General features: G+C 40.9%; 3 protein-coding genes across 10 annotated transcripts; 2 read left to right on the top strand and 1 right to left on the bottom strand.

Annotated features, from left to right (window-relative positions):
* The first annotated feature begins 844 nt into the window (after positions 1–844).
* Positions 845–4,230, top strand: LOC112167248. Its single transcript, XM_024304251.2, has 3 exons — positions 845–1,675; positions 1,882–2,049; positions 2,394–4,230. Exons 1-3 carry the CDS (start codon positions 1,127–1,129, stop codon positions 4,107–4,109), a joined length of 2,433 nt encoding a protein of 810 aa, XP_024160019.1. The 5' UTR covers positions 845–1,126; the 3' UTR covers positions 4,110–4,230.
* Positions 4,231–14,783: 10,553 nt separating this feature from the next.
* LOC112165421 (UDP-glucuronic acid decarboxylase 5) lies at positions 14,784–20,126 on the top strand. Of its 8 annotated transcripts, XM_024301912.2 has the most exons (14): positions 14,818–14,937; positions 15,009–15,070; positions 15,640–15,759; positions 16,485–16,571; positions 16,825–16,912; positions 17,038–17,129; positions 17,540–17,604; positions 17,676–17,764; positions 18,248–18,325; positions 18,452–18,545; positions 18,927–18,993; positions 19,076–19,139; positions 19,246–19,286; positions 19,611–20,126. In XM_024301912.2, exons 3-14 carry the CDS (start codon positions 15,670–15,672, stop codon positions 19,794–19,796), a joined length of 1,041 nt encoding a protein of 346 aa, XP_024157680.1. In that variant the 5' UTR covers positions 14,818–14,937; positions 15,009–15,070; positions 15,640–15,669; the 3' UTR covers positions 19,797–20,126. The 8 variants fall into 8 exon arrangements, with proteins under 8 accessions (XP_024157679.1, XP_024157680.1, XP_024157678.1 ...); XM_024301911.2 differs by lacking the exon at positions 15,009–15,070 and having other exon boundaries at positions 14,784–14,937; XM_024301910.2 differs by having other exon boundaries at positions 14,937–15,070.
* Positions 20,127–20,519: 393 nt separating this feature from the next.
* Positions 20,520–22,256, bottom strand: LOC112201898. Its single transcript, XM_024342822.2, has 3 exons — positions 22,074–22,256; positions 21,941–21,983; positions 20,520–20,774 (listed from the first exon to the last, which is right to left on the bottom strand). Exons 1-3 carry the CDS (start codon positions 22,192–22,194, stop codon positions 20,771–20,773), a joined length of 168 nt encoding a protein of 55 aa, XP_024198590.1. The 5' UTR covers positions 22,195–22,256; the 3' UTR covers positions 20,520–20,770.

The following is a 22,256-nucleotide window of genomic DNA, read 5'->3' as shown; positions in this document are numbered from 1 at the left end:
CTCTCTCCCACTTTCGCTCTCCACATCAGGCCTCAATTTGGAAACTTTTCACTGAAAACTACTATTTTTTCAGACTCTGAGGTTTTTGGGTCTTGCTCAAAATGGTGATTTGGATTTTGGGTCTGGTTGAAATGGTGGTTTTTGATGGCCAAGTTGACCAAAACCAGAAGTGAAGAAGAATAGTGATGGAAAAGAAAAATGGCCGCCGGCATGGAGAACAATAATTGGGGTTTCGGGTCGATCTGGATTGGTTCGCTGACGTGGCGCTACTGATGCACCAGAATATGATGGTCATTAAAAAGGAAAAAGAAAAAAGGAAAAAAAGAAAATAAAAGGAAAAAAGAAAAATGAAAAATAAAAAGAAAAAAAGAAATTAAAAAGGAAAAAGAAAAAAGAAAAAAAAAGAAATTAAATAGGAAAAAAAGAAATTAAAAAGGAAAAAGAATAACATAGGGGTATATTGGACATTTCACCCAATGCAAACTCCTAATTTGACGCGGAATTGACCTATTAGAGGGAAATTGTGAGATCAGAGAGTTTTTAGATTAAATTAGAATGTCAGTGACTGAAACGATGAGAGAGGCAAATTACAGGGACTAAACAGTATTTAACCCCCTTGATTCACCAAGTTGTTCCAAGGTTAGGCTTTTCTTCCAAAAGCAGTCAAGTGTTCCTCTAAGCTGAGCTAGTTGCTGAACGAAAGCCTAGTTGATAAGCCCAGCTATAAATTCCTTGACAAACCTAGCTACATATCAAAAGTGAATAACTTTCGTTACATGCTTTCTTCTTACTCCAACAGTCCAACCTAACAATCCAAATGCAGTGTCAAACTGGTACGTAATGGTGCTGATTGCTAAATACACTATACTTGGTAGTGATGTGTGCCTTGATTCTTTATACAAATGAAGTCTTCATCACAAATCACTACTATCATCGTCACTAGCTAGCTAGCAATCTGTGCATCATCCATTCACTACACATAGTAGGCTCCATTATAGCCTTCCGTAGTACCGAATCCGCAATTGCCTTTCCTCTTCTCTTATATAAACTCCCTCCTTCAGACCCTGAGATAAGTACTCTTATTCCTTTAAGGCCACCATCCCTAAGGACTATTCCTTCAGAAGCAATGGCAACCTCTCAAGACCAAACTAACCGTGCCCGAGCCTTGTGGCTCACATGCCTAGCTTCGGCCTTCCGAACCGCTCTAGCTTGCACCATAGTAGCCATCACCACCCTCTACGGCCCTCCCTCTCTACGACACCAAGTAGCCTTGCCGGCATTCTCCTACGTGACTGTTATTCTCATTGCTCCTGATGCAACTCTAGGTGACACGATCCGTGGATTCTGGCTCGCCCTCTACGCCACTATTCAGAGCGTCGGGCCGGCTATCTTGAGCCTCTGGCTGATTGGACCAGCCCGCCTTTCAAGCAGCACAACGGCTCTGGCCGTTGGTCTGGCGGCATTTGTGGCGGTTCTGCCCGGAGAGGCCACTCATTTGGTGTCCAAGCGCATAGCCTTGGGACAGATTGTGCTTGTGTACGTGATTGCTTTCATAAAGGGTGGGAGTACGGACGCCATCATGCACCCTGTGCACGTGGCAGCGAGTACGGCCGTTGGGGTCTTGGCTTGTGTTCTGGCTTTGTTAGTTCCATTCCCACGCTTGGCTTGTCGAGAGGTACTACTAGCTAGCTTGTAATAATCTCTATATGCTGTGAATATGTGTTGGCCCATTGTCATATTAGGCTGAAAGAAATGTTAGAAAGTGTTGCATGTTTCGACTGTAATCTAGAAAGCTTAAACCTACATGGAGCGAACCAAATTGACTTTTTAGCTAGTGAAATGCAAGAAAATTCATTAATTATTAGTACTTTACTTTTTCAGGTCAAACAGAACTCAAAGCTGCTTGTGGAGAATGCTTCGGAGAGGCTCAAGCTCTTTGTGAAGGCTTTTTGTGCAGAAGATAACGCATCAGCACTTGCTTCAATTTCTCAAACAAAGTCCTTGGCTTCCACAGCAACCAAGCTTTTCCAAACCATCAAACGCCACCAGGTGAGTAATTTAATTTCGTATATGTGCACTATTTACAGAACAAATCTTCAGATATCCACGATACCATATATGTGCTATTTATAATCTGTATACTCACTTCAGTACAGTTGGAGTATATAGAAGTACAAGGGAGTAAACTGTAATTTATCCTTCCTGCTCGTACCACATTGTGTATCATATCACTAATATAGACAACAGGATATCTATATAAACAGATCTCACCTTAATTAGTGTGATCGATATGGTACACAATTTATATGTAGCCGCACTCAAGACAATATTTTCGTAAACCAATCTCTCATTTCAGAAGCGCTGATCCAAAAATATGGTTTACTTGTGTACAGGAAAGCATGCAATGGGAGAGACTTCCACTACAATTTTTGAGAGACAGCAATGTCAATCCAGGAGATAGATTGCAAGGTTTGGAGATTCCCTTAAAAGGAATGGAAATGGCATTGAGAAGTACTCCTTCATTCCCAGTTGGGGTAGTGGATGGAGAGCTCAAAAGTGGTCTACTTAAACTAATAGAGGAGCAACTGAGCTTAAATAGAAGCATTCTTTGTGAAGATGCAATAACTGTTCCTGAATCAAAACCAGAAATTGATATTAGGTGCCTCCAAACACTTCAAACCATCCCACAAACCCACCAGGATTTACCCCCATTTTTCTTTTTGTTTTGTACAAGTCTCCTCCTTGGAAATTTATCAGCCACAAGTTCTGGTACTACTGCACAGGACAAATTGGTAATTCACCAAAAACAAGAAGCAGTTACTTCAAGTAAACAAAGTGTGATATGGAGTAACCTCTCCATGAAGGTAAGTAGCAAAAGGGTTATGGCAGCTTTCAAATGCTCAATTTCATTGGGTCTAGCTGTGTTCTTTGGCTTGATATTCAGCAAAGAAAATGGCTATTGGTCAGGGCTCCCAGTGGCTATCAGTTTCGCTGCTGCTAGAGAAGCAACATTTAAAGTTGCAAATGTTAAAGCACAAGGGACTGTTTTGGGCACTGTATATGGAGTATTTGGTTGTTTTCTGTTCCAAAGGGTCTTACCCATTAGACTCTTATCTCTAATTCCTTGGTTTATTTTCACCAGTTTTCTTCAGAGAAGCAAAATGTATGGCCAAGCTGGCGGTATTTCTGCAGTAATTGGAGCTGTACTAATTTTGGGCAGAACAAACTTTGGGGCTCCAAGTGAATTTGCCATAGCAAGAATCACAGAAACATTCATAGGGTTATCGTCATCGATTATTGTCGAGCTATTGTTGCAACCCACAAGAGCTTGCACTCTTGCAAAAGTTCAACTATCTAGGACTCTTGGGGCATTGCATGATTGTATTGACTCGGTGAGTCTTCAATCTGGAAGAGCGCAATTGGAAGACAACCAGAAGTGTCTGAAAATTCATGTTGAAGAATTAGGGAGGCTCATTGCAGAAGCCGATGTGGAGCCTAATTTCTGGTTCTTTCCTTTTCACAGTGATTGTTATGGAAAACTCATCGGTTCTATCTCCAAAATGATGGAACTCCTAGTTTTCAGTGGTCATGCAATTGGAGTTCTTGAACAGAATTCACAATTACTTGAGGGCTCTTGGAAAGGCCTCATGCATACAATGGAATGTGATCTTGAACTTTTCAAGAAGATGGTTGGCTCTTTGATAAGTTGCTTCAAGGAGATCACCCTGATCGAGTCGGTAACAGTTCTTCAGAAAGAAAGGCTTGATGATCAAGAAAGTGCCAAATCTTGTAATCTGGAGTTGGGAAAACAGCAAATTCTAAATGCTTTTAGGGTTTGTGGTTTAGAGGATGAAGAGATGGATAAGATTGTAAGTTCTTATCTCCTACACTCGAAGGAAGTTGTTGATAAAATTCATCGTCAGCAAAGTAAGGAGCTCAAGGGCCAAACCGTTTTATGTTTGAGTGCTTTAGGGTTCTGCATAAGTGGTTTGATAAGAGCAACAAGAGAGATAGAAGAGGGAATCAAAGAACTAGTTCAATGGGAGAATCCTTCGAGCCACGTTAATTTGTATGAAATCTCTTGTAAGATGCATGCTTTACAACCATAATGTATCAATATGCATGCAAAATTGCTTGCACAGAGAACTAACACATAATTAGTTCGTGGCGATTTCAATTGAGGAAATTATCGGAATGAATGCAATAATTGTTGTAGTGAAAATGGAATTGCAGAGAGAATAGATGGGAGAATTGTGTGTGTTCTATTATTGATAATAGGAGCCCTTTATATAAGGATTTACAAAGTACATAATATTGTCATACAAGGAAATAGAATCCGAATATAATTAGGAAATCTAGGACCTTCTCTCCTATTACAACTCTAAAACTAAACCCTAGTTTGAAGAGGCACACTCAATGTTGATATCCTTCAACACTCCTTCTTGTGCCGCTCAAACTTGGTGATGACGTTTTGATCGTTGTCTCGTTAAAAACCTTGTCAGGCAACAAAAACCATGTGGGACAAAAATAACCCTGGTCGAAGGACAAAAAGAGCACAACACGTCCTTTACTCTTTGAGATCGATCATGTAGACATCATTCCTCCCCCTGATGTCGACATCTCTCCCTGATAGCTACAATCATGGGAGTTCGGATAATTTTCTCAATCCGAGGCTCTTCACATGTTTCTCGAATGGGGATTTAGGTAACGACTTAGTGAATAAGTCCGCTACATTATCCTCTGATCGAATTTGATTCACTTCAATCTTTAGAAGTGATTGCTGTTGCTGATTGTAAAAAATCTTAGGTGATATATGCTTGGTGTTGTCGCCCTTGATGAAACCTAAGTTCATTTGCTCAATACAAGCTGCAGTATCCTCATAAATGCATGTAGGTTCATATGTGGTAGACTTCAAACCACAAGTTCCTTGAATATGTCTAATTACGAACCTTAGCCATATGCATTTACACATAGCTTCATGTAGAGCAATAGTCTCTGCATGATTCGAGGAAGTAGCAACATTGTAGACCTCCAAGATATCGCGGTGCTTCCCATGGTAAAGACACAACCCATTTGGGAGCGACCTTTGTAAGGGTCAGAGAGATACCCTGCATCAGCAAACATCACCATCGTCTTGGTGTAAGGGAGGAGGATGACGCCGGCCACCCTTGGCGGTGGCAGCTTTGCCGGTCATGGCGTCTTGGACGGCGCCTCTTGGGCTAATGAGATCTGTTCTCATTCTTCCGTCATTTTTCTCTCTGTAGGGATAGAACAAGCCCATATCTATCGTACATTTTAAGTAACGAAATTTTGTCTTTATACCAGTCCAATGACAATGCGTTAGCGCGGGGCTATATCTAGCCAACAAGTTCGTAACAATTAAGGTGTCCGGTCTTGTATTGTGATAAGTACAATACATATTGTACTCAGGTAAGCACTTTTGCTATTAACACGTTTTCCTCATCATGCCTGGGACGAAACGGATCCCTCTTAGGGCCAAGACTACGGACGACCATGGGAGTGCATCTTTGACTTTATAAAAATGCCTAAGCATTTATTAACATGGTATACAAGTTCTGAATCTAGACAAAAGCGTGTTTTCCCAAGGTCTTTCCTCTCAAACTCGGATTTCAGGTGTTCAGCGGTTTCCCTTAATTCTCATGGGTTCCAACATAAACCGCGACAATTGCAAATCCGGAACTTGTCATGGAAACGTGTGGGCATAGTTCATCATATCCCTTCCCAATCAAGTAGTCACTTTAGTGAGCGTTTCAACCTCGTTGCAAACGCGCTCCATGGTCTAGAGCCACTTGACTTGGGTAAATGAAGTTCACAAGAACCTTCATTATATTTTGTATCTAGATCCCCATAAAGATACGTAGTGACCACATTCGTAAGCTGCATGTTCAGTTATTCGGAAACTACCAAACTGACAAGGTAATGGAGTGCAATGACATCCATTACGAGAGAATATGTCTTCTCGTAGTCGATTCCAGGGCGTTTTGTGAGAAGCCTTGCGCCATAAGGCGAGATTATCATCTCTTTTTCTCATCACGCTATCTAACAAAGACCTATTAATGTCAACAGGTTTTATGTTAGGAGGTGTTGGCATCTCAGGCCCGAAATCCTTCCTCTTCGTTAGTGAATCCAATTCAACCTAGATCGCATCTTTCCATTTAGGCCAATTTTCTCTACGTTGGCATTCTTCAACGGAGTAAGGTTCGATGTCATTGGTCTCATTAATTCCACGTCTTCATGTACACTAGTGTAATTCGTAGAGATCTCTATATTCTCAGGAATTGGTTCTAACATTGAGGCGTCCCCCAACGATGTCTCTTGGACATAACCACAATCCAGAATATTCTCATGAGACGGATTTTGAGTATCAATGATCAATGGATCAAGTTGTGCCAAACTCACTCTCTTCTTAGGTCGAAAATCCATCGAACCTATGGGTCTCCTACGCTCTCTAGCGGAACCCATGGCCTATGACGCCATTATGCCACCTTTATGGCGTCACCATACTACCATCCATGGTAGTGGTGCCGTACCCATCTCCTCTGGGTGGCACCATGTCCTCTTGTGGGGAAATCAATCCTTGCAGACATGTTTGCAGCAGGTATATCTGATCTCGTCACTTTTAGGGGATCAAGATGAGACATAGTAGGGACAGACCACGATAATTCTTGTCGTTCCTGTTGAAAATTGACGTTCTAATCTCCCCCTAATCGGGAAGATTGTCTCATCAAAGTGACAATTAGCAAATCCAGTGAAAAAGAGATCGCATGTCAAGGGTTTTACATAGCGGACTTATGGTTGGAGACTTATGTCCAACACAAATATATATATATATATATATATATATGCATTCGTTGCAATGACTCATGTTGATGTGTTGTGGCGGCGCAATTGGCACATAAACCGCACACTCAAATATGCTTAAGTACGAGATATTAGACTCGAACCCAGTCACTAGCTGTAACGCAAATAAATGTTGATTGGCTGCTATGAGTCATAGACGAATTAGCATAGCTACATGCGATATTGCATAACCCAAGTGAAAATATTGGTGCGCATTACCAAAGTCCTGGCTACCATTGTAGTCTTTTAATGGTGGCTTTTCCGTGAGACCAATTGGGTGTGTTCATGGGAATATGATACTTGATATCAATACCCAATGATATGCAATAGTCATCGAAAATATGTCTGGGTAAACTTTCTAGCATTATCAAGTCAAATTGACTGAATGGGATGGTCTGGGTAGTGAGCCCGTAGCCATTTGTTCTGGGCTAGGAGTTCATCATAAGCAGCATTACAAGTGGATGATAACGCGACACGTGACCAGCTTATCCGCACATTAACCAACACCATAAAACATCTAAGCAGTCCGCAAGTTGGTTGAATCGATCCACAAAATCACCTTGGATTCTATGTAAGAATGGAATTATTTCTTTAGTGTCCTTTACATAGGATGGTCTTGATCCTAAAAATAAATAAAAAACAGGCTTTACAGAACGAAAGATTGGCCTTATAATCAACCAATGAAAGTTTTGGTTGAGACACAATGTCACAATTTACTTTGAGAAGTAGACAGAGGAGCCAAGTCTCCATACATGGCTTCAAAGCCATGATTTTGCCGCAAGGGGATCACAGCACCGGCGTTGCCCGGCCGGTGGTGCATGGCGGTGGCTCCTAAGGCGCAGCTGCGTTGCAATGCTCTCTTTGAATCGACTTTTGATTCTCACTTCTCTTCGTTCTGAAGAAGAGATGTCCGTGTGAAGTCTTTAGTATCACGGATCATCATGTCATGACCTAGGTGACCCAAACGGTCATGTCAAAGTATATATGTGTCAGAATCCTATAAGTCATCTCTCATGACATGGTTGGATTCAATGACTCGAATAGTGGTTGCATACAACCCACTAGAGTGACACATAAGTTTCTCTAATACTTGTTTATGTCCGTAGTCATTAGAGGTGATGCAAAGGAACTCTTGTTCATTCTCACAATGTGTTTCCACATGAAAACCATTGGCTTTTATATCTTTCAAATAAAGTTTGAATTAATTAAGGTATGTCCAAGACATTAAGTAAAAGAATTGACACTTTATTAATAGCCAATGATTACATCAAAGTTTCTTAACCAAAGTCTAATCCAAAATAAAATCAAACTTAGACAAATCGTAGTTACTCAATCCGTTTGGTAACTCCAATCAAATATGACCAGGAAAGTAGAGAGAGATGTCGGTGGAGCGAGGCTCTCTTAAGTACCACTAATCTCAATCACTTTCCTAGACATCATACTTCATTGGATGCGCCACTTGAGAAAGAGTTAAGACAAAATTGTCATTTATTAATTAAGGCATAATTGCCATTACATAATTCTTGGAAAAATAAAAGACTATTCGAAATAAAAATCTACTGCATTTTGTCTTCATCGCCAGATTTAAAGTTTTTTTAAACTCGATATCTTGATCACCATTGATCAAGCACTCCATAAAACATAATGTAGAGGATGCTCTCTTGATTGAGGCGTATTGGCACAATATAAATGGTCCCTAGGACCATTGGCATTGGAATAGTGTTACCATGGTCAAAAGTGGCGCCATGGTGTCCAACCCCCAACCCTCAACGTCATCACTCCTTTGGTCATGTATTTGCCAACTTTGGCGAGGACCTTCATGAGCATGTTGATCATATCATCCATGGCGACATCTTCTAGCCATTGAATGGTGCTCATGGTAGCCATCTTGAGGCCTACCATATTTTCCATTCACAAAGTTCATGGCTGTGCCTTTCAACACATGCCATAGCTCCAATTAGCTTATGGAAATTTGTGATCTGTCTTGCATTTACATGAGTCTGGAATAAATCAGAGGACCTCATAGCATTAACAGGGAAGGTATTGAGGGTTTTCTCAATCAATTGTTCTTCTGTGATAGTTTTTCACAGATGTTTCTAGTGGATTTCTCCAGGTACCTCACACAGAATGTTATACCGTCTGGGGTACCGATCCAACTCCTAAATCCTGAACCAAGAACACAGCGTTAGAGGGGTAAACAGTACTGGACGGTTTACACCTCTCTGATGCCTGAGTGAGAAACTAATATATATATATAGATCAAATAAATAGTGGATAAAGGAGTTGTTACCAGTAAAAAGTGGTTGTACTGATGTTTTAATACTCTAGCATGGGAAAAGAGTTTCCCCTATCTTCGATGTGGGACGTAGGCTGTTCTCCTGATGCCTCATCAGCCCTCTGTTGTGTAATCAGATGGGCTGTGCTAACCATGCCCCGGGCCCTGGGTGGCTGGGGTGACATCCCATATTAGCCCCGCCATGGTGGGTCGTGAACCCGGCCCCTGGCATAGTACCTGGGAGTCCTGATGGGCCCTAGCCGATAGTGCCAAACCTAGTGAAGACTCCCTAATATGTACAAGTCCCCCAAGTTCCCGTTCAAGATGTTTCTTGGGTGGGGACTTAATATTTTAGTCACAAGGTTTGGCACTGGTGTGCCTGTAGGGAGTCCCCCAAGTTCCCGTGCAAGAGATGTCTTGAGCGGGTTACGCTGTAAGTAGCTAATCTACAGTGCTCCCAATTTAACCCATAAAGGTTAAAGAAAACCTCTAGGTACCGTTGGAGGTCTTGAGCCTCCGGTACCAAGTGGGGTTTCCTGGGGGCTTGAGCCTCTGGTACCCGATGGGGTAGAATGTGGACTTGAGCCTAGGGCTGTCAATTCCGACACGGCCCGATAACACGACTCGAAACCCTCACGAAATAAAGCCGGTTGAACCCGCACGATTAAAAAGCGGGTCGGCGGTGGGTCAACCCGCCATGACCCATTTAATAAATGGGTCTGCCACGGGTCAACCCGCCAATACGAAGTGAACCCGTATAACCCAATTGTGCTATGTTTCTTCTTGAAATTTTGGACGTTCAGAGTATTTTATCATAAGATTAAACAATTTGAAATATTTCGCTTTTTAATTATTGGATTTAATTATTTATGAATTATATATAATTATTTATATTCTTCGTCTTGTAGAGTTTTTAGTGAATTTAATTAATTTATGCATTTTTTTATTTAAATGGGTCTCATTGTTAACGCTTAAATGTATCATTTTGTCTAACAAGACACGACCTATTTATTAAATGGGTTAAATGGGTTGGAAACCGGTAACCCGTTTAATAAATGGGTTGGGTTGAGTTTGGGTTTAAATTTTTGACACAATTATTAAATGGGTTGGGTTTGGGTTTATATTTTGCGACACGACAAATACCTTAACCCGACACGACCCATTGACAGCCCTACTTGAGCCTTTAGTACCCAATGGGGTAGAATGAGGACTTGGGCCTCTGATACCCGGAAAGGTAGAATGAGGACTTGGCCCTCTGATACCCGGAAGGGTAGAATGAGGACTTGAGCCTCTGGTACCCAATGGGGTAGAATGAGGACTTAGGCCTCTAATACCCAGAAGGGTAGAATGAGGACTTGGGCTTCTGGTACCCGATGGGGTAGAATGAGGACTTGGGCCTCTGATACCCGGAAGGGTAGAATGAGGACTTGAGCCTCTGGTACCCGATGGGGTAGAATGAGGACTTGGGCCTCTAATACCTGATGGGGTAGAATGAGAACTTGAGCCTCTGGTACCTGATGGGGTAGAATGAGGACTTGGGACTCTGATACCCAGAAGGGTAGAATGAGGACTTGGGACTCTGATACCCAGAAGGGTAGAATGAGGACTTGGGCCTCTGATACCCAGAATGGTAGAATGAGGACGCGGGCCTCTGATACCAGGAATGGTAGAATGAGGACTTGGGCCTCTGATACCCGGAAGGGTAGAATGATGACTTGGACCTCTGATACCCAATAGGGTAGAATGAGGACTTGAGCCTCTAGTACCCGATGGGGTAGAATGAGGACTTGGGCCTCTGGTACCCGATGGGTTAGAATGAGGACTTGGGCCTCTAATACCTGATGGGGTAGAATGAGAACTTGAGCCTCTGGTACCTGATGGGGTAGAATGAGGACTTGGGCCTCTGGTACCCGATGGGTTAGAATGAGGACTTGGGCCTCTGATACCTGATGGGGTAGAATGAGAACTTAAGCCTCTGGTACCCGATGGGGTGGAATGAGGACTTGGGCCTCTGGTACCCGATGGGGTAGAATGAGGACTTGGCCCTCTGCTACCCAGAAGGGTAGAATGAGGACTTAGGCCTTTGATACCTGGAAGGGTTGGTGGTGCATGTTAGCCACGTGGGGTAGAGTGGGCTGTGCAGTAATTGTCCATCCCATCAACTGACGGTTTCGAGGTGTGGGAAGATGTGTGGGACACGTGTAGTGATCCTATGGTTGAAGGCCTTTCGTCTTCAACAGCTATGATGCTTGGAGATTGAATTTAAGAGGGAAACTGATTGTTTCCCTTCACTTTTGCGAAAACTCTCTCAGAAAACTCTGAAGATTTGCAACGAGGAAAAGGAAGAAGAGCTAAGGGAGAAGTAGTGTGCATACTTGCGGAGTGTGATCGATCGATCGCCTGTTGGAGAAAAGGTTAGATCTCTCTCGCCTTGTTTGTATGATTTTGTTTGTTATGTCGTTTCTGTTTCTGCCATGGATGCTTTTTGTTGTGCGTTTGCTTTTTTGTGCGTTGTTTGCGTGTGTAAAAAAGAACAGGAATAATATTAGTGTGGGTTGCCCATAGGTAGTTTCTGGAGAAAAACTAGGTTTTCCTAGGTTTTTCTTTGTTGTTGTTTTAGATTTCTGGGTTTTGTTTGAAGTGGGGAGTGATCCGCGCTTCACCTAAGTCATAGATCTAGACTCAGGCTAACCCTTGCGTTTCTGATTCCAGATAGCGAATTTGAGGCCCGGGTTGACATAGCTCTAGGATGAAATCAAAAACCAAGGCTGGGGATGCGGGATCGTTATATCAATCTTCCGCGAGACAAGCGGAAGCAGATATTGACCGGTACCTGGCTCGTAGTAGTACCCATGTGGAGTTAGCAGAGAATACCGGATCCTCGACTGGGGTTTTCTCAGAGAGTAGCGAGGATATTGATGGAGATGAAAGCGAGGACGCTGCCGGGGAGATGCAGCTGGTTACTGTAGCTATTCTCGAGGTTATACCTAAACCTAGGTACGTCCTAGCAGACGGGACCGTGTGCGACGATCCCGGAAGAAGTATGACAATGAAGGAGATCATTGCGATGAGGCTGAAGTGGGGAATACCGGACGAGGTAGAACTTAGGCCTCTCAGGGATGGGGAGTTGGCAGCGAATCCTCTTCCGGGATGGGTGGCGTTGCACGAGAACCAGCTCCACCAAGGGCTATCGTTACCGCTGCCCCGGTGCCTACAGTATCTCCTATGGATGCTGAACCTGTCACCGGGGCAGTTGACTTCGAATGTCTGGCGGCAAGTTTTGAGTATGATGGCCATGTGGGACTTGTGCCAGCAAGGGTGGCCTACCATAAACGAATTTCGAGCCGTGTACCGAGTCTTATACTCGAGGAAGCAATCTTATCAAGGTACCGTAACGTTCGCCGCCCGGGACTTCAAACCCCTAGTTACCGATTTGCCCACCTCTCAGAGCAAGAGGTGGAGGAGTAAAATGTTTCTTGCCGGAGGACATTGGCAGATTAGGAATAAGAAATGGTACCTAACGTGTACGTTTCAGGTCATCGGGGACCAGTCTTACTCCTTGTCCGAGGTTGAGAGAAAACGCATAGCCTGGGTATACGCTGTGTGGAGTGAAGAAGAAAGGAGCTCCTATAGGTTCATCCAATACTCCATACTAGATAGGCTAGGCCTAGGGAGACTCCTCGGTGAGGCTGATTTTTCAGTTACTACCTATATGTGTATATTTTGTATTTGATGACTGACATTTCAGATTACTTGCAGTGAAAGCGCCGAAGAGGAAACCCCGGAAAGGTAAGGAATACGACAGGATGGATGACAATCAATTGATGGAAATGCTGATGAGCCAAGGAGAAGACGTCCTTCACATTGACGTTGACTTGGCGTCGAAAGCTACGGGTCGCTCTGTTGACGAAGTTCTTCTAGAGATTGGTGATGAAGAGTACGGGAACCCTAATCCTGAAGCTTCCATTACCCTGGCTGAGCAGCCTGGTGTAGGGGAGATGGTTACTGTTGTCGATACTGGACGAGATAAGGCGCCGGTATCTGGCTCCTTTTTCTCCCGTTCTGCCGGGTCAGCTGGAAGCGAGGACGTCTTGCTTCCTGGTGAGAAGAGAAGGTTCCAGAGGCACCGCCATCGGAGCGGGGATAATAAGGTGGTCACTTACACTGGCCGGGATGTCAAAGGGGCGGGGCTGAAAAGGCTGAAAAAGAGTCATCCGGGATCAGAACCATCGCCATCGCTTGCACTTCTGTCCCCGGGCATACCAGTAGTCCCCAAGAAGCCTATCAAGCAGCTGTTGAGCGAGTACGGGGTTGCTGACGAGAAATTCGTGCGTTCGATGCTGGCCGACCTGAAAGACATCGACCTCGACCAGGTACGAGCGAAGGACAACTCTCCCCAGGCAAATCGTCGTATCGCCCGGGAATCAATGATGCGGGTACTGAAATTTCTTATTGTTTGATGAACTTTGCCTGTACTATTGGTACGTACTAACGGGGTATTACAGGCACTATTCAACGTGTACGCGATCGATGCTAGTGAGGAAGATACTCACTTGAACGAAGAAGTTAGCAACCTCTCCGGGCAAGTGAAGTATCTTCATGGGGAGAAAGCAAAACTGGAGAAAGAGCGGGACTCCTTGAAGAAGAAGGTAGAGAGTACCCAAGCTGGAGGCAGCCAAGAAGAAGATCGCGGATCTTGAGGGTGAACTTGCCAAGGGAAAGGATGAGCTAGGGAGTACCCGGGACTCCGAGAGGGAAGCTGCAGAATCTGCCAAGTCATGGAAGGCGAGGGCAGATTATCTGGAGGAGCGCCTTCCCATTGAGAGGCAGGAGGCCGTTGCCGGGTACAAAGATTCCCAATACAAAAATAATGTATCTCTATGCATGCAAAATTGTTTGCACAAAGACTGACACATATTATAATCCGATTAATTTGTGGCAATTTCGATTGAGCCAACGGAATTAAGGAAATATTGGCAATGATAATGATTATGATTGACTTTTTAGTTTGGTTGAAAATATCGCAATAAGTAGATTTAAAAATTTGTATCAATTTCTAGTTTAGTTTCTAAAAAATCCAGTTATTAATGTCACTAAACCGGTCAATCGTAACATTATTGATTTAATTATATTTCTTTGGTTAATGAATTAGAAGCTAAGCGCATATCCTTCCTACTTTGCTGTATCCCTCGCCAATACCAACCCAACCCATTTCCTCTCACCAACCAAATTGTTTTCCATCGTCTCTCACTTTCTCTGCGAGGATGAACCCTAGATTTAGTGCATTGGGCCAAAGAAACACTATGTTTGAGCTGTTGAAAGTGATTCAGGAATTGTCATTATTTTTTGGTGAACACTCCATTAGATCAAATGGTTTGAAATGGTATATAGAATTTCTTGTTTACGTTGATCTTTGATAACCAACGTACTGTGCAAAGTAAGAAAATCTTCTTTTGCATGTCAACAACAGATTGGTTATTTTATCACACAATGACGTAAATTATTAAATTTCCGCTTCCAAAGTCCAAAACTCTCTTTTCTACCACAAAATAAATATATAAAAAACATAAGTTTCACCCCACCCGTGTACTTGTACTGTAAACGTGGCAGTAGCGCAGATGCGTAAGCCTATAAAGACAAACTCATGCAAAGAGCATCCTATTCCAGCCCTCAGAACAACGCAAGGGACAACCTACGGTAACCAGTCAGGAAGAGACCACCACCAGTTGAACAGAAGTGGAATGGTTGATTCTAGATACCAAAGCATCTGTCTTGGGATTTAGTACTTATCAGAACCCTAGGTACCTCTCTGTAATCACTCCACTTACTAATTTCAATTTCAAATCGCTTATCCAATCACCCTCTTTACTAGGCCTCCTAAACTAGTTAATCCCAGAAACCCAATTAATCCCACAGATTCTGTAGTTTCAGAAGGTAATTAATACAATTACTACCTTTTTCTGGTAGAAAGTAAATATTTACAGCTTGATTATCAAATTCAGTTTTCTTTGCTTGAGAAAATAACAAATATAATTGATATATAAGGGAATATAGTTTGGTGGTGATTTCAAATTTAATTATTGTTATCGAGGAGCTATCATAAAGGCTGAGCTTTCCGTGAATTTGAAGTCTCTCTTGATTTTCTTTATTTAATTCATTTAGCTTTCTATATTAAAATTCAATGTTTGGTAGAAGTTTCGGTTTTTGGGAATTCTTTTGGGACTATAAATATGGGTTCTGATCACTAGACTTTGTGGATCCAAAGGGTGTTCAGGGTTTTGGGTCATCTTCATCTGAGGCTAATTTGCAGTTACGGGTCTACTTCAAGCTCCAATCTTTTTCTAAAGCTTGGGAGTTGAAATTTACAAAGTTTTCATTTCAAAAAAAAAAAAAAGTATCTTTCAGTCTCTGTGTGATTTTAAGGCACCTGTCAATTTGAGATTACAGTTCCAGTAGTGTATTTATGTTGTTTACCAGTTTGATTGTTGGGTGAATTGTTATAGGTATTTGGATTTTAGAGGGGATCTAAGAAAATGGCAACCAATTCTTCCAATGGGGATCACCAGACTACAACAAAGCCGCCTCCTTTGCCATCCCCTCTGCGTTTTTCCAAATTTTTTCAGGTTCTTTTCCTATTCAATCACTCATCTATCCTTTGGGTTATTATGAATTACTTTTTACAAGCTTGATTTGTAGATATCATTGTGTGGCTGTGAATTTGCACTATTAAGTTGTTGCATTTCTCTGTCAGCATTTACTCACTGCAAACGCAAACTTAATTATTAGAACTGTGGCAATTGCAAGATTTTGTTTTTTCTGCCTTTGCTACTATAAATTGCATTGCCCGTACAATTTGTTCGAGCTATTAGATCTTCAAAATTCAGCTGCCCCCCAAAAAGCTTGGTAGTCTGTTAACTTTGATGTCTCCTGAGAATTCTTTGAGTAGGTGTTGCATATTTTAGAACATCATCCAGATGGGTTTGTAGAGGTTAGGTATTGATATCTTTCCTTGCAATTCTCTGTTTTACCCCCATTGCCCACAGTCAAACCTCTGCTTGTGTCCTCATGTCTGTAAGTATGTAGATCACAAAGAAATATTGCTCATCCTTATTGCAACTTGCAAGATCTAGCTCATTTGAAGTTTTGGTGAAATGCTCTGCTACCTTTGTTTGCTTGAGCAGAGATGTATTCGTTAGAGTTTTGTATCAGTCATGCTACCATGTATTTCAATAAGTAGCTTTGTTTAATATTAGATGGCTGATAAGTATCATCATTACAATGGTATGGTCTTGTTTATCATAGGTTGATTCTAATGCTCTATTTTGTGTACTTTCATTGTTGATGACAGTCCAATATGAGAATCTTGGTTACTGGAGGAGCTGGATTCATTGGTTCTCACCTGGTTGACAGATTAATGGAAAATGAAAAGAATGAGGTCAGCATTTGGTTTTTTTTTTCTTTATTGTTTTTTTCTAGAATGCTTAGTATTAGTTTTCAGCTGATAGTGTTGAAGACCTTTTTGCAAATGTATATATATAGTAGGGAAACTTCTTATAACATTAAGTACATAGATAAATTAAAATGGCTAGACCCTCTAACAATCAAAAATAAACTGACACTTGGTATGAAGCATGCATGGGATAATTTTCTGAAGTCATGATATAACATTGTCTCCAATTTCTACTCAGGTTATTGTTGTTGATAACTACTTCACTGGCTCCAAGGACAATCTTAAAAAATGGATTGGTCATCCCAGATTTGAGCTTATTCGTCATGGTACATACACTTTGGTTTATTCATCATGTTCTTTCAAGTAGTTTTAGTTTACTTGTCAAGAGTCTTTGCAAAAGCATGTCTTTGATTGGAACCATGATGTTGAATGCTTATTTTCCTTGTTATAGATGTCACTGAAACATTGTTGGTTGAGGTTGATCGGATATACCATCTTGCATGCCCAGCTTCTCCAATTTTCTACAAATATAATCCTGTAAAGGTATGTACATAGATGATTTAGATCATTAAACATCAAGATCTTACTTTTAAAATAGACCTGCCATGTATCATCTTCCTGTCAAACGTGACTCATATTGCCTATACCAATTACAGTTTGACGTTTTCATGAGTAAGATACATTTTTCCTTTAATCAGCTGTAATATTCAATTAACCATGGCTTTTGTCAGTCATGTGATTGGAAATTTGCCATCCTTATCCCTGCAAAAGCTGTTAGATCATTTCACAATCTATTATATGGCTTTCATGTATAAATATGTCATTGTTACTTTCCTTTTTCTCTTTTTCCTGTGCAATCATGTAAGTTCTTTCTTTACCTCCAACATAAAACTATTTGAAAGTTTATGGTAAATCTCTAGACATCTAACATTTGCACTTATGATTTCCAACAGACAATAAAAACAAATGTGATTGGCACTCTAAACATGCTTGGACTTGCCAAGCGAGTTGGAGCGAGGTGGGTAATTAATTTTGCATTTGTATTATAGTTGAATACCACCAAATTGTTAAGTATATACTTCTGGGCAGGATTTTACTGACATCAACTTCAGAGGTATATGGAGACCCCCTTGTGCACCCACAACCTGAAAGCTATTGGGGTAATGTTAACCCAATTGGTAAGTGCTCATCTCAAGTTATTCCTCAACTTTGCTGTATTCTGACAGATCCAAGAAGATTATGTTGTGTACAATATATAATTAATGGGGAGATACATATGGCAAGAAGCACAATGACCGTTACACTTTTTTCATTCTCTGTGAATAACTCTAAATTTTCTCAACTCATTTGAGGCGGACTTCCTTGGGGGAGATTCTGGAAATTCCAAGCTGTTCATGAGCTTTACATTTGAAAGTATAGGAAAATGTGATCTTTAGGGCCCTATAGTGTGTTGTTACAGCCCAACCTTCAGCATTTTGCTACCATATTGGGCATATGGTTATGGAGACTGAGATACCCAATCTGCTGACTTATAACATGATTTTGTAAAACATTTGAAGGCAGAATTTTATTTTTATTTTTTAAATGCTTTCCTAGTTTAAGAATCATTCAAGTCCATGAGAACCTGATCTCAATGAGAACAATGCATCTTATGACAACAGGAGTGAGGAGCTGCTATGATGAGGGCAAGCGAGTTGCTGAGACCTTGATGTTTGACTATCATCGGCAACATGGGATAGGTATAATCTCATTTCTCTTTTCCTATTTCCTCCGACTTACTTTTGGTGTTTTTTTTTTCAATGGTGAAGTCGGTAAATGTTTTTCTCTTTATTGCTTGATGGATTAATTGACTTTCTCTTTGACAGAAATACGCATTGCCAGAATCTTCAACACATATGGCCCTCGCATGAATATTGATGATGGGCGTGTAGTGAGCAACTTTATAGCACAAGCACTTCGGTGAGTCCTTAGGATGTTTCGTGGTTCTAATGATGCAAAAAGAAAACAAAGACTTACTGGTTCAACCTATTTCTGTTAAAAAGATGCAAACCAGCATGTTCTGTGGCATCATTTCAAGCTAAGTGATGATCAAGCTTTTGGCAACACCAAATTTTACCTCATTATTTACCTTGTATCTTGAAAATGACTTCCCATACCTGGACCACTGGCCTCATAGTCAGACATGGTGTCGATGTGTTTGATGTTGAGGATTTAGCTACACCTAATGTTTGTCTAGTTGTTATTTTGTGCATAGAAATGAGATTTCCATCAGTGGATTACTGGATAAGCTTAATCCCTCTTATTTTCCATTAATTCCTACTTTTTGTTTCAACATTGTAGAGATGAACCATTGACGGTCCAAAACCCTGGAACTCAAACTCGCAGTTTCTGTTACGTCTCTGACATGGTATGTGAAACATAATTGACTTTACATTCTGCCATGTATCACAATGTATTGGGAATATAATTACTTGTTTGAAATGTCTTAGGTTGATGGCCTCATCCGTCTCATGGAAGGAGAGCACACTGGACCCATAAACATTGGAAACCCAGGTAAACTTAAGAAAATATGATATGGGATGTGCATTTGTTCTAGATAAATTATTAGTACTATAGTTGTATTCATATGGTTACTGACCTAGTCGCTTTTGTATACTAGGTGAATTTACGATGCTTGAACTCGCAGAGACAGTGAAGGAGGTAAGTTTTATTGTTTCTCTTCCCTTCATAGGCTGTTATAAGATAGTTCTTAAGTAACATGCTTACTGAATACAAAAATAATGTAAGCTGTTCTTTAGTTCTTAAAGAATCATTGAGCTGCTGAGTAATTTGTCTATATTAGCTAGATTTTAGATATGTGATCATGGTAAGTAAGTTTAGAAAATTCTTCAGGTATTAGTGCTTAGTTGAAATGAATATACCACCAATGAAAGTTAATGTGGTTCAGATGCAAAAAGGAAAACTATCTAATGTGGTTTCTGAGGGAGGGATTTGGAATCAATTATTTTGCATATGACTTTGCAGCTCATCAACCCGCAAGTAGAGATTAAGAGGGTGGAGAACACTCCTGATGATCCAAGACAAAGGAAACCCGACATCACAAAGGCAAAAGAATTGCTGGGATGGGAGCCAAAAATAAAGTTGAGGGAAGGTCTGCCTCTAATGGAGGAGGATTTCCGTCTGAGGCTCGGGGCAGCCAAAAAGAACTGATTGTCTTTTACTGGAAATACAGATGATTGGGTTTTGACCGTGGAATGGATGTTTGACTATTAGACTGCTGGAGTATGCTCGTCTCCAACAGCTCCCGATCACCAAATAGTGCTTATGTGTGTGTTTTCTTTCATTGTGCCGTAACAGAAAATAAGAATTAGTGTCTTGTAATCTTCTTTTTTTCTTTTGTTTCATGCTTCAAAATGTGGGATTCAGCACTGTTTTTAGTTTGAATTTTGAAAGTTGTTCTCAATCGAGTCTGCTACTAGGAACCCCCAATTTTGTTGTTGCAATAATAAAAAATGAAATTATACTTTCTTGTCCGTTCAATACTTATTCCTATTGGTCTTCACAAAGCCTACAATTCTATGTGCAAGATGTTTTAACTGGTTTATCTCTTTTCCTGAAGCTCTTCAATCTGATTTGAACTGTTCTCAGAAAAGACGCATAAAAAGCTGAGAACAGAGGAGTAAAAAGCGCCTTAATCGATGCATTTTTTTGGAAGTATTTGGAAGTAAGCAAAATCATTCTGGAGCACAATCTTTAACCCGCCATTCAATTAAATGGCGGAGCATGGATATAACTCAAAATTTCATCCACTCGAGACTGTAAAACCTGCGCCTTTCCACTCACTACAAAATTCTTCAGATCTCCTAAACTGATTTAGCAATTATTTATATCAGAAGAATGAAGATGCATGAAACTGGCTTCAGCAGGAAATCATGAAAGAACGCATAATGAGATCAGCTATAATAACATGAACATAGCACAATTTGTAGTTTCACTTTGAAAGATTGGTCTGCTCAAATACACAAAGTTCAAAACCAATGGATAGAAGTATTCCTTCTCATGTTATTCAAGCCATCATAAACAAGACAGAAAATTCAAAAACAGAGAATCCTGAACATCACTCTTTGTTATTATCTTCCCCTTCACAACACGAGAAGAAAGGTAGTCACAACGGCATCCAGAAATCACCTACAAAACAAAGAAAGAATTAAGGAACGAATTGCACTTACTGATTCAGAGAGACTCTAGTAATGCTATGACTTGTTATTGGTGAATACACAAACTTTATTCAAAATATATGGCCAAATTACAAAAAGCAAAGGAAAATAGCACTAATCAAAACTTAACATCCTAAGAACTTGGATATATCTATATTGCATCACTTGCATGTAAAAGTTGAAGTAGGCTATGAGAAGTTGAAACATTGAATCACTGACATTACATAATTGCAAAATATTTGAGCATTGGCAGTGACGTTATAAAAAAGTGTCCTCTTAACATATATCCTTACATGCAAGTGGGAAACATATATTTTCATGTAGGTAATCACATTAATATTTTTAAAACTCATACCTTCTTAACTGCAAGTAGGGAAAGTAAATGTTCCTATATACACCATCACAGTATAATTTCCAAAACCTCTTTACCCAATACCATCTCTATACTGTGAAAACGAAGAAAGACATCTCAGGATTAACACTCGGAATGGTACGAACTTTTGTAACCACCGAATGCCCCTCTGATAGAGAACCGAGAGGGCAGATGTATGTGGTAGTAGAATTGGTTTTCATAGTGGAAATGGAGAAAGTATTGGTTTAACCGAAGACCAAAGAACAATACATGCATCAAGAACTTAAAAGAGATGATGTAAATGACCGGTCGAGATCTAAGGTTAAAGACAACCCATTTAGGGGCAGGTTGTGATTCAAAATCTCAACTCCATCCTGTAGCAGCAAACCCCACGTACATCCAGACTTAACCATTGGGTCTTACTTGAAACAATATATGTAGAACAAGAAGTTTTCAGAAGGCAGAATTCACTTCCAGGCATTAAAATTGGCCATTTTGGCAGCAACCGAATTGTTAAACTTGTAACAACCGAATTTTGGCCAAGTCAAGTTAATCGCCAAAATTAACTGGACTTCTCAAATGCCTAGTCTCATTTGGCAACGACAAACAAAAATTGTACGCAGCAGGATCTAGACTCTACACCCTCTCAAACAATTAATCATTGAGTCAAAGAGCCCAATTCAAATAAGGTGCATTACCGTATTGCCTATACCAGAGAATCATTATATTGCAATCGAATAACAACAAGTGTATATTTGAATTCTGAGATAAGAATGAAAAGGTACCTCTTGTGCCTCTGAACGAAGGGTGAGTTCTTGGCATCTTCCTCTGTAAACAAATCAAGCAAAAAAAAAAAAATTAGGGTTTTGGTTTGGAGATTCGAAAAAAGAAGAGATCGAAGAGAGAGAGAGAGGTTACCAGTGAGGCCGAGAGAGAACTTGGTGATGAGGGCTCCGGTTATGGCGAACCCAGCCAGGAAAGGCCAGTTCCGGTTCCATTCTCGCTTGAAGAAAATCGGCCATGGATCGAACTTCCTCATTTCTGCTTTCTCTTTGCTCTTCTCTCTCGCAGACTGTTCTGTGTTTGCGTTTGTGGGTGGGT

This window comes from Rosa chinensis, chromosome 5, assembly GCF_002994745.2.
Source record: "Rosa chinensis cultivar Old Blush chromosome 5, RchiOBHm-V2, whole genome shotgun sequence".
NCBI lineage: Eukaryota > Viridiplantae > Streptophyta > Magnoliopsida > Rosales > Rosaceae > Rosa > Rosa chinensis.
This window is presented reverse-complemented; position numbering and strand designations above follow the sequence as displayed.

Bases quoted from the DNA above. Each gene is read 5' to 3' on its own strand.
- LOC112201898 (XM_024342822.2), bottom strand. From the start codon at position 22,194: ATGAGGAAGTTCGATCCATGGCCGATTTTCTTCAAGCGAGAATGGAAC. The intron at 21,984-22,073 runs GTAACCTCTCTC...ATTTGTTTACAG, and splicing joins GTTCTCTCTCGGCCTCACTG to AGGAAGATGCCAAGAACTCA.
- LOC112165421 (XM_024301911.2), top strand. From the start codon at position 15,670: ATGGCAACCAATTCTTCCAATGGGGATCACCAGACTACAACAAAGCCG. The intron at 18,994-19,075 runs GTATGTGAAACA...GAAATGTCTTAG, and splicing joins TCTGTTACGTCTCTGACATG to GTTGATGGCCTCATCCGTCT. The intron at 19,287-19,610 runs GTAAGTTTTATT...ATGACTTTGCAG, and splicing joins TCGCAGAGACAGTGAAGGAG to CTCATCAACCCGCAAGTAGA.
- LOC112167248 (XM_024304251.2), top strand. From the start codon at position 1,127: ATGGCAACCTCTCAAGACCAAACTAACCGTGCCCGAGCCTTGTGGCTC. The intron at 1,676-1,881 runs GTACTACTAGCT...TTACTTTTTCAG, and splicing joins CACGCTTGGCTTGTCGAGAG to GTCAAACAGAACTCAAAGCT. The intron at 2,050-2,393 runs GTGAGTAATTTA...ACTTGTGTACAG, and splicing joins AAACCATCAAACGCCACCAG to GAAAGCATGCAATGGGAGAG.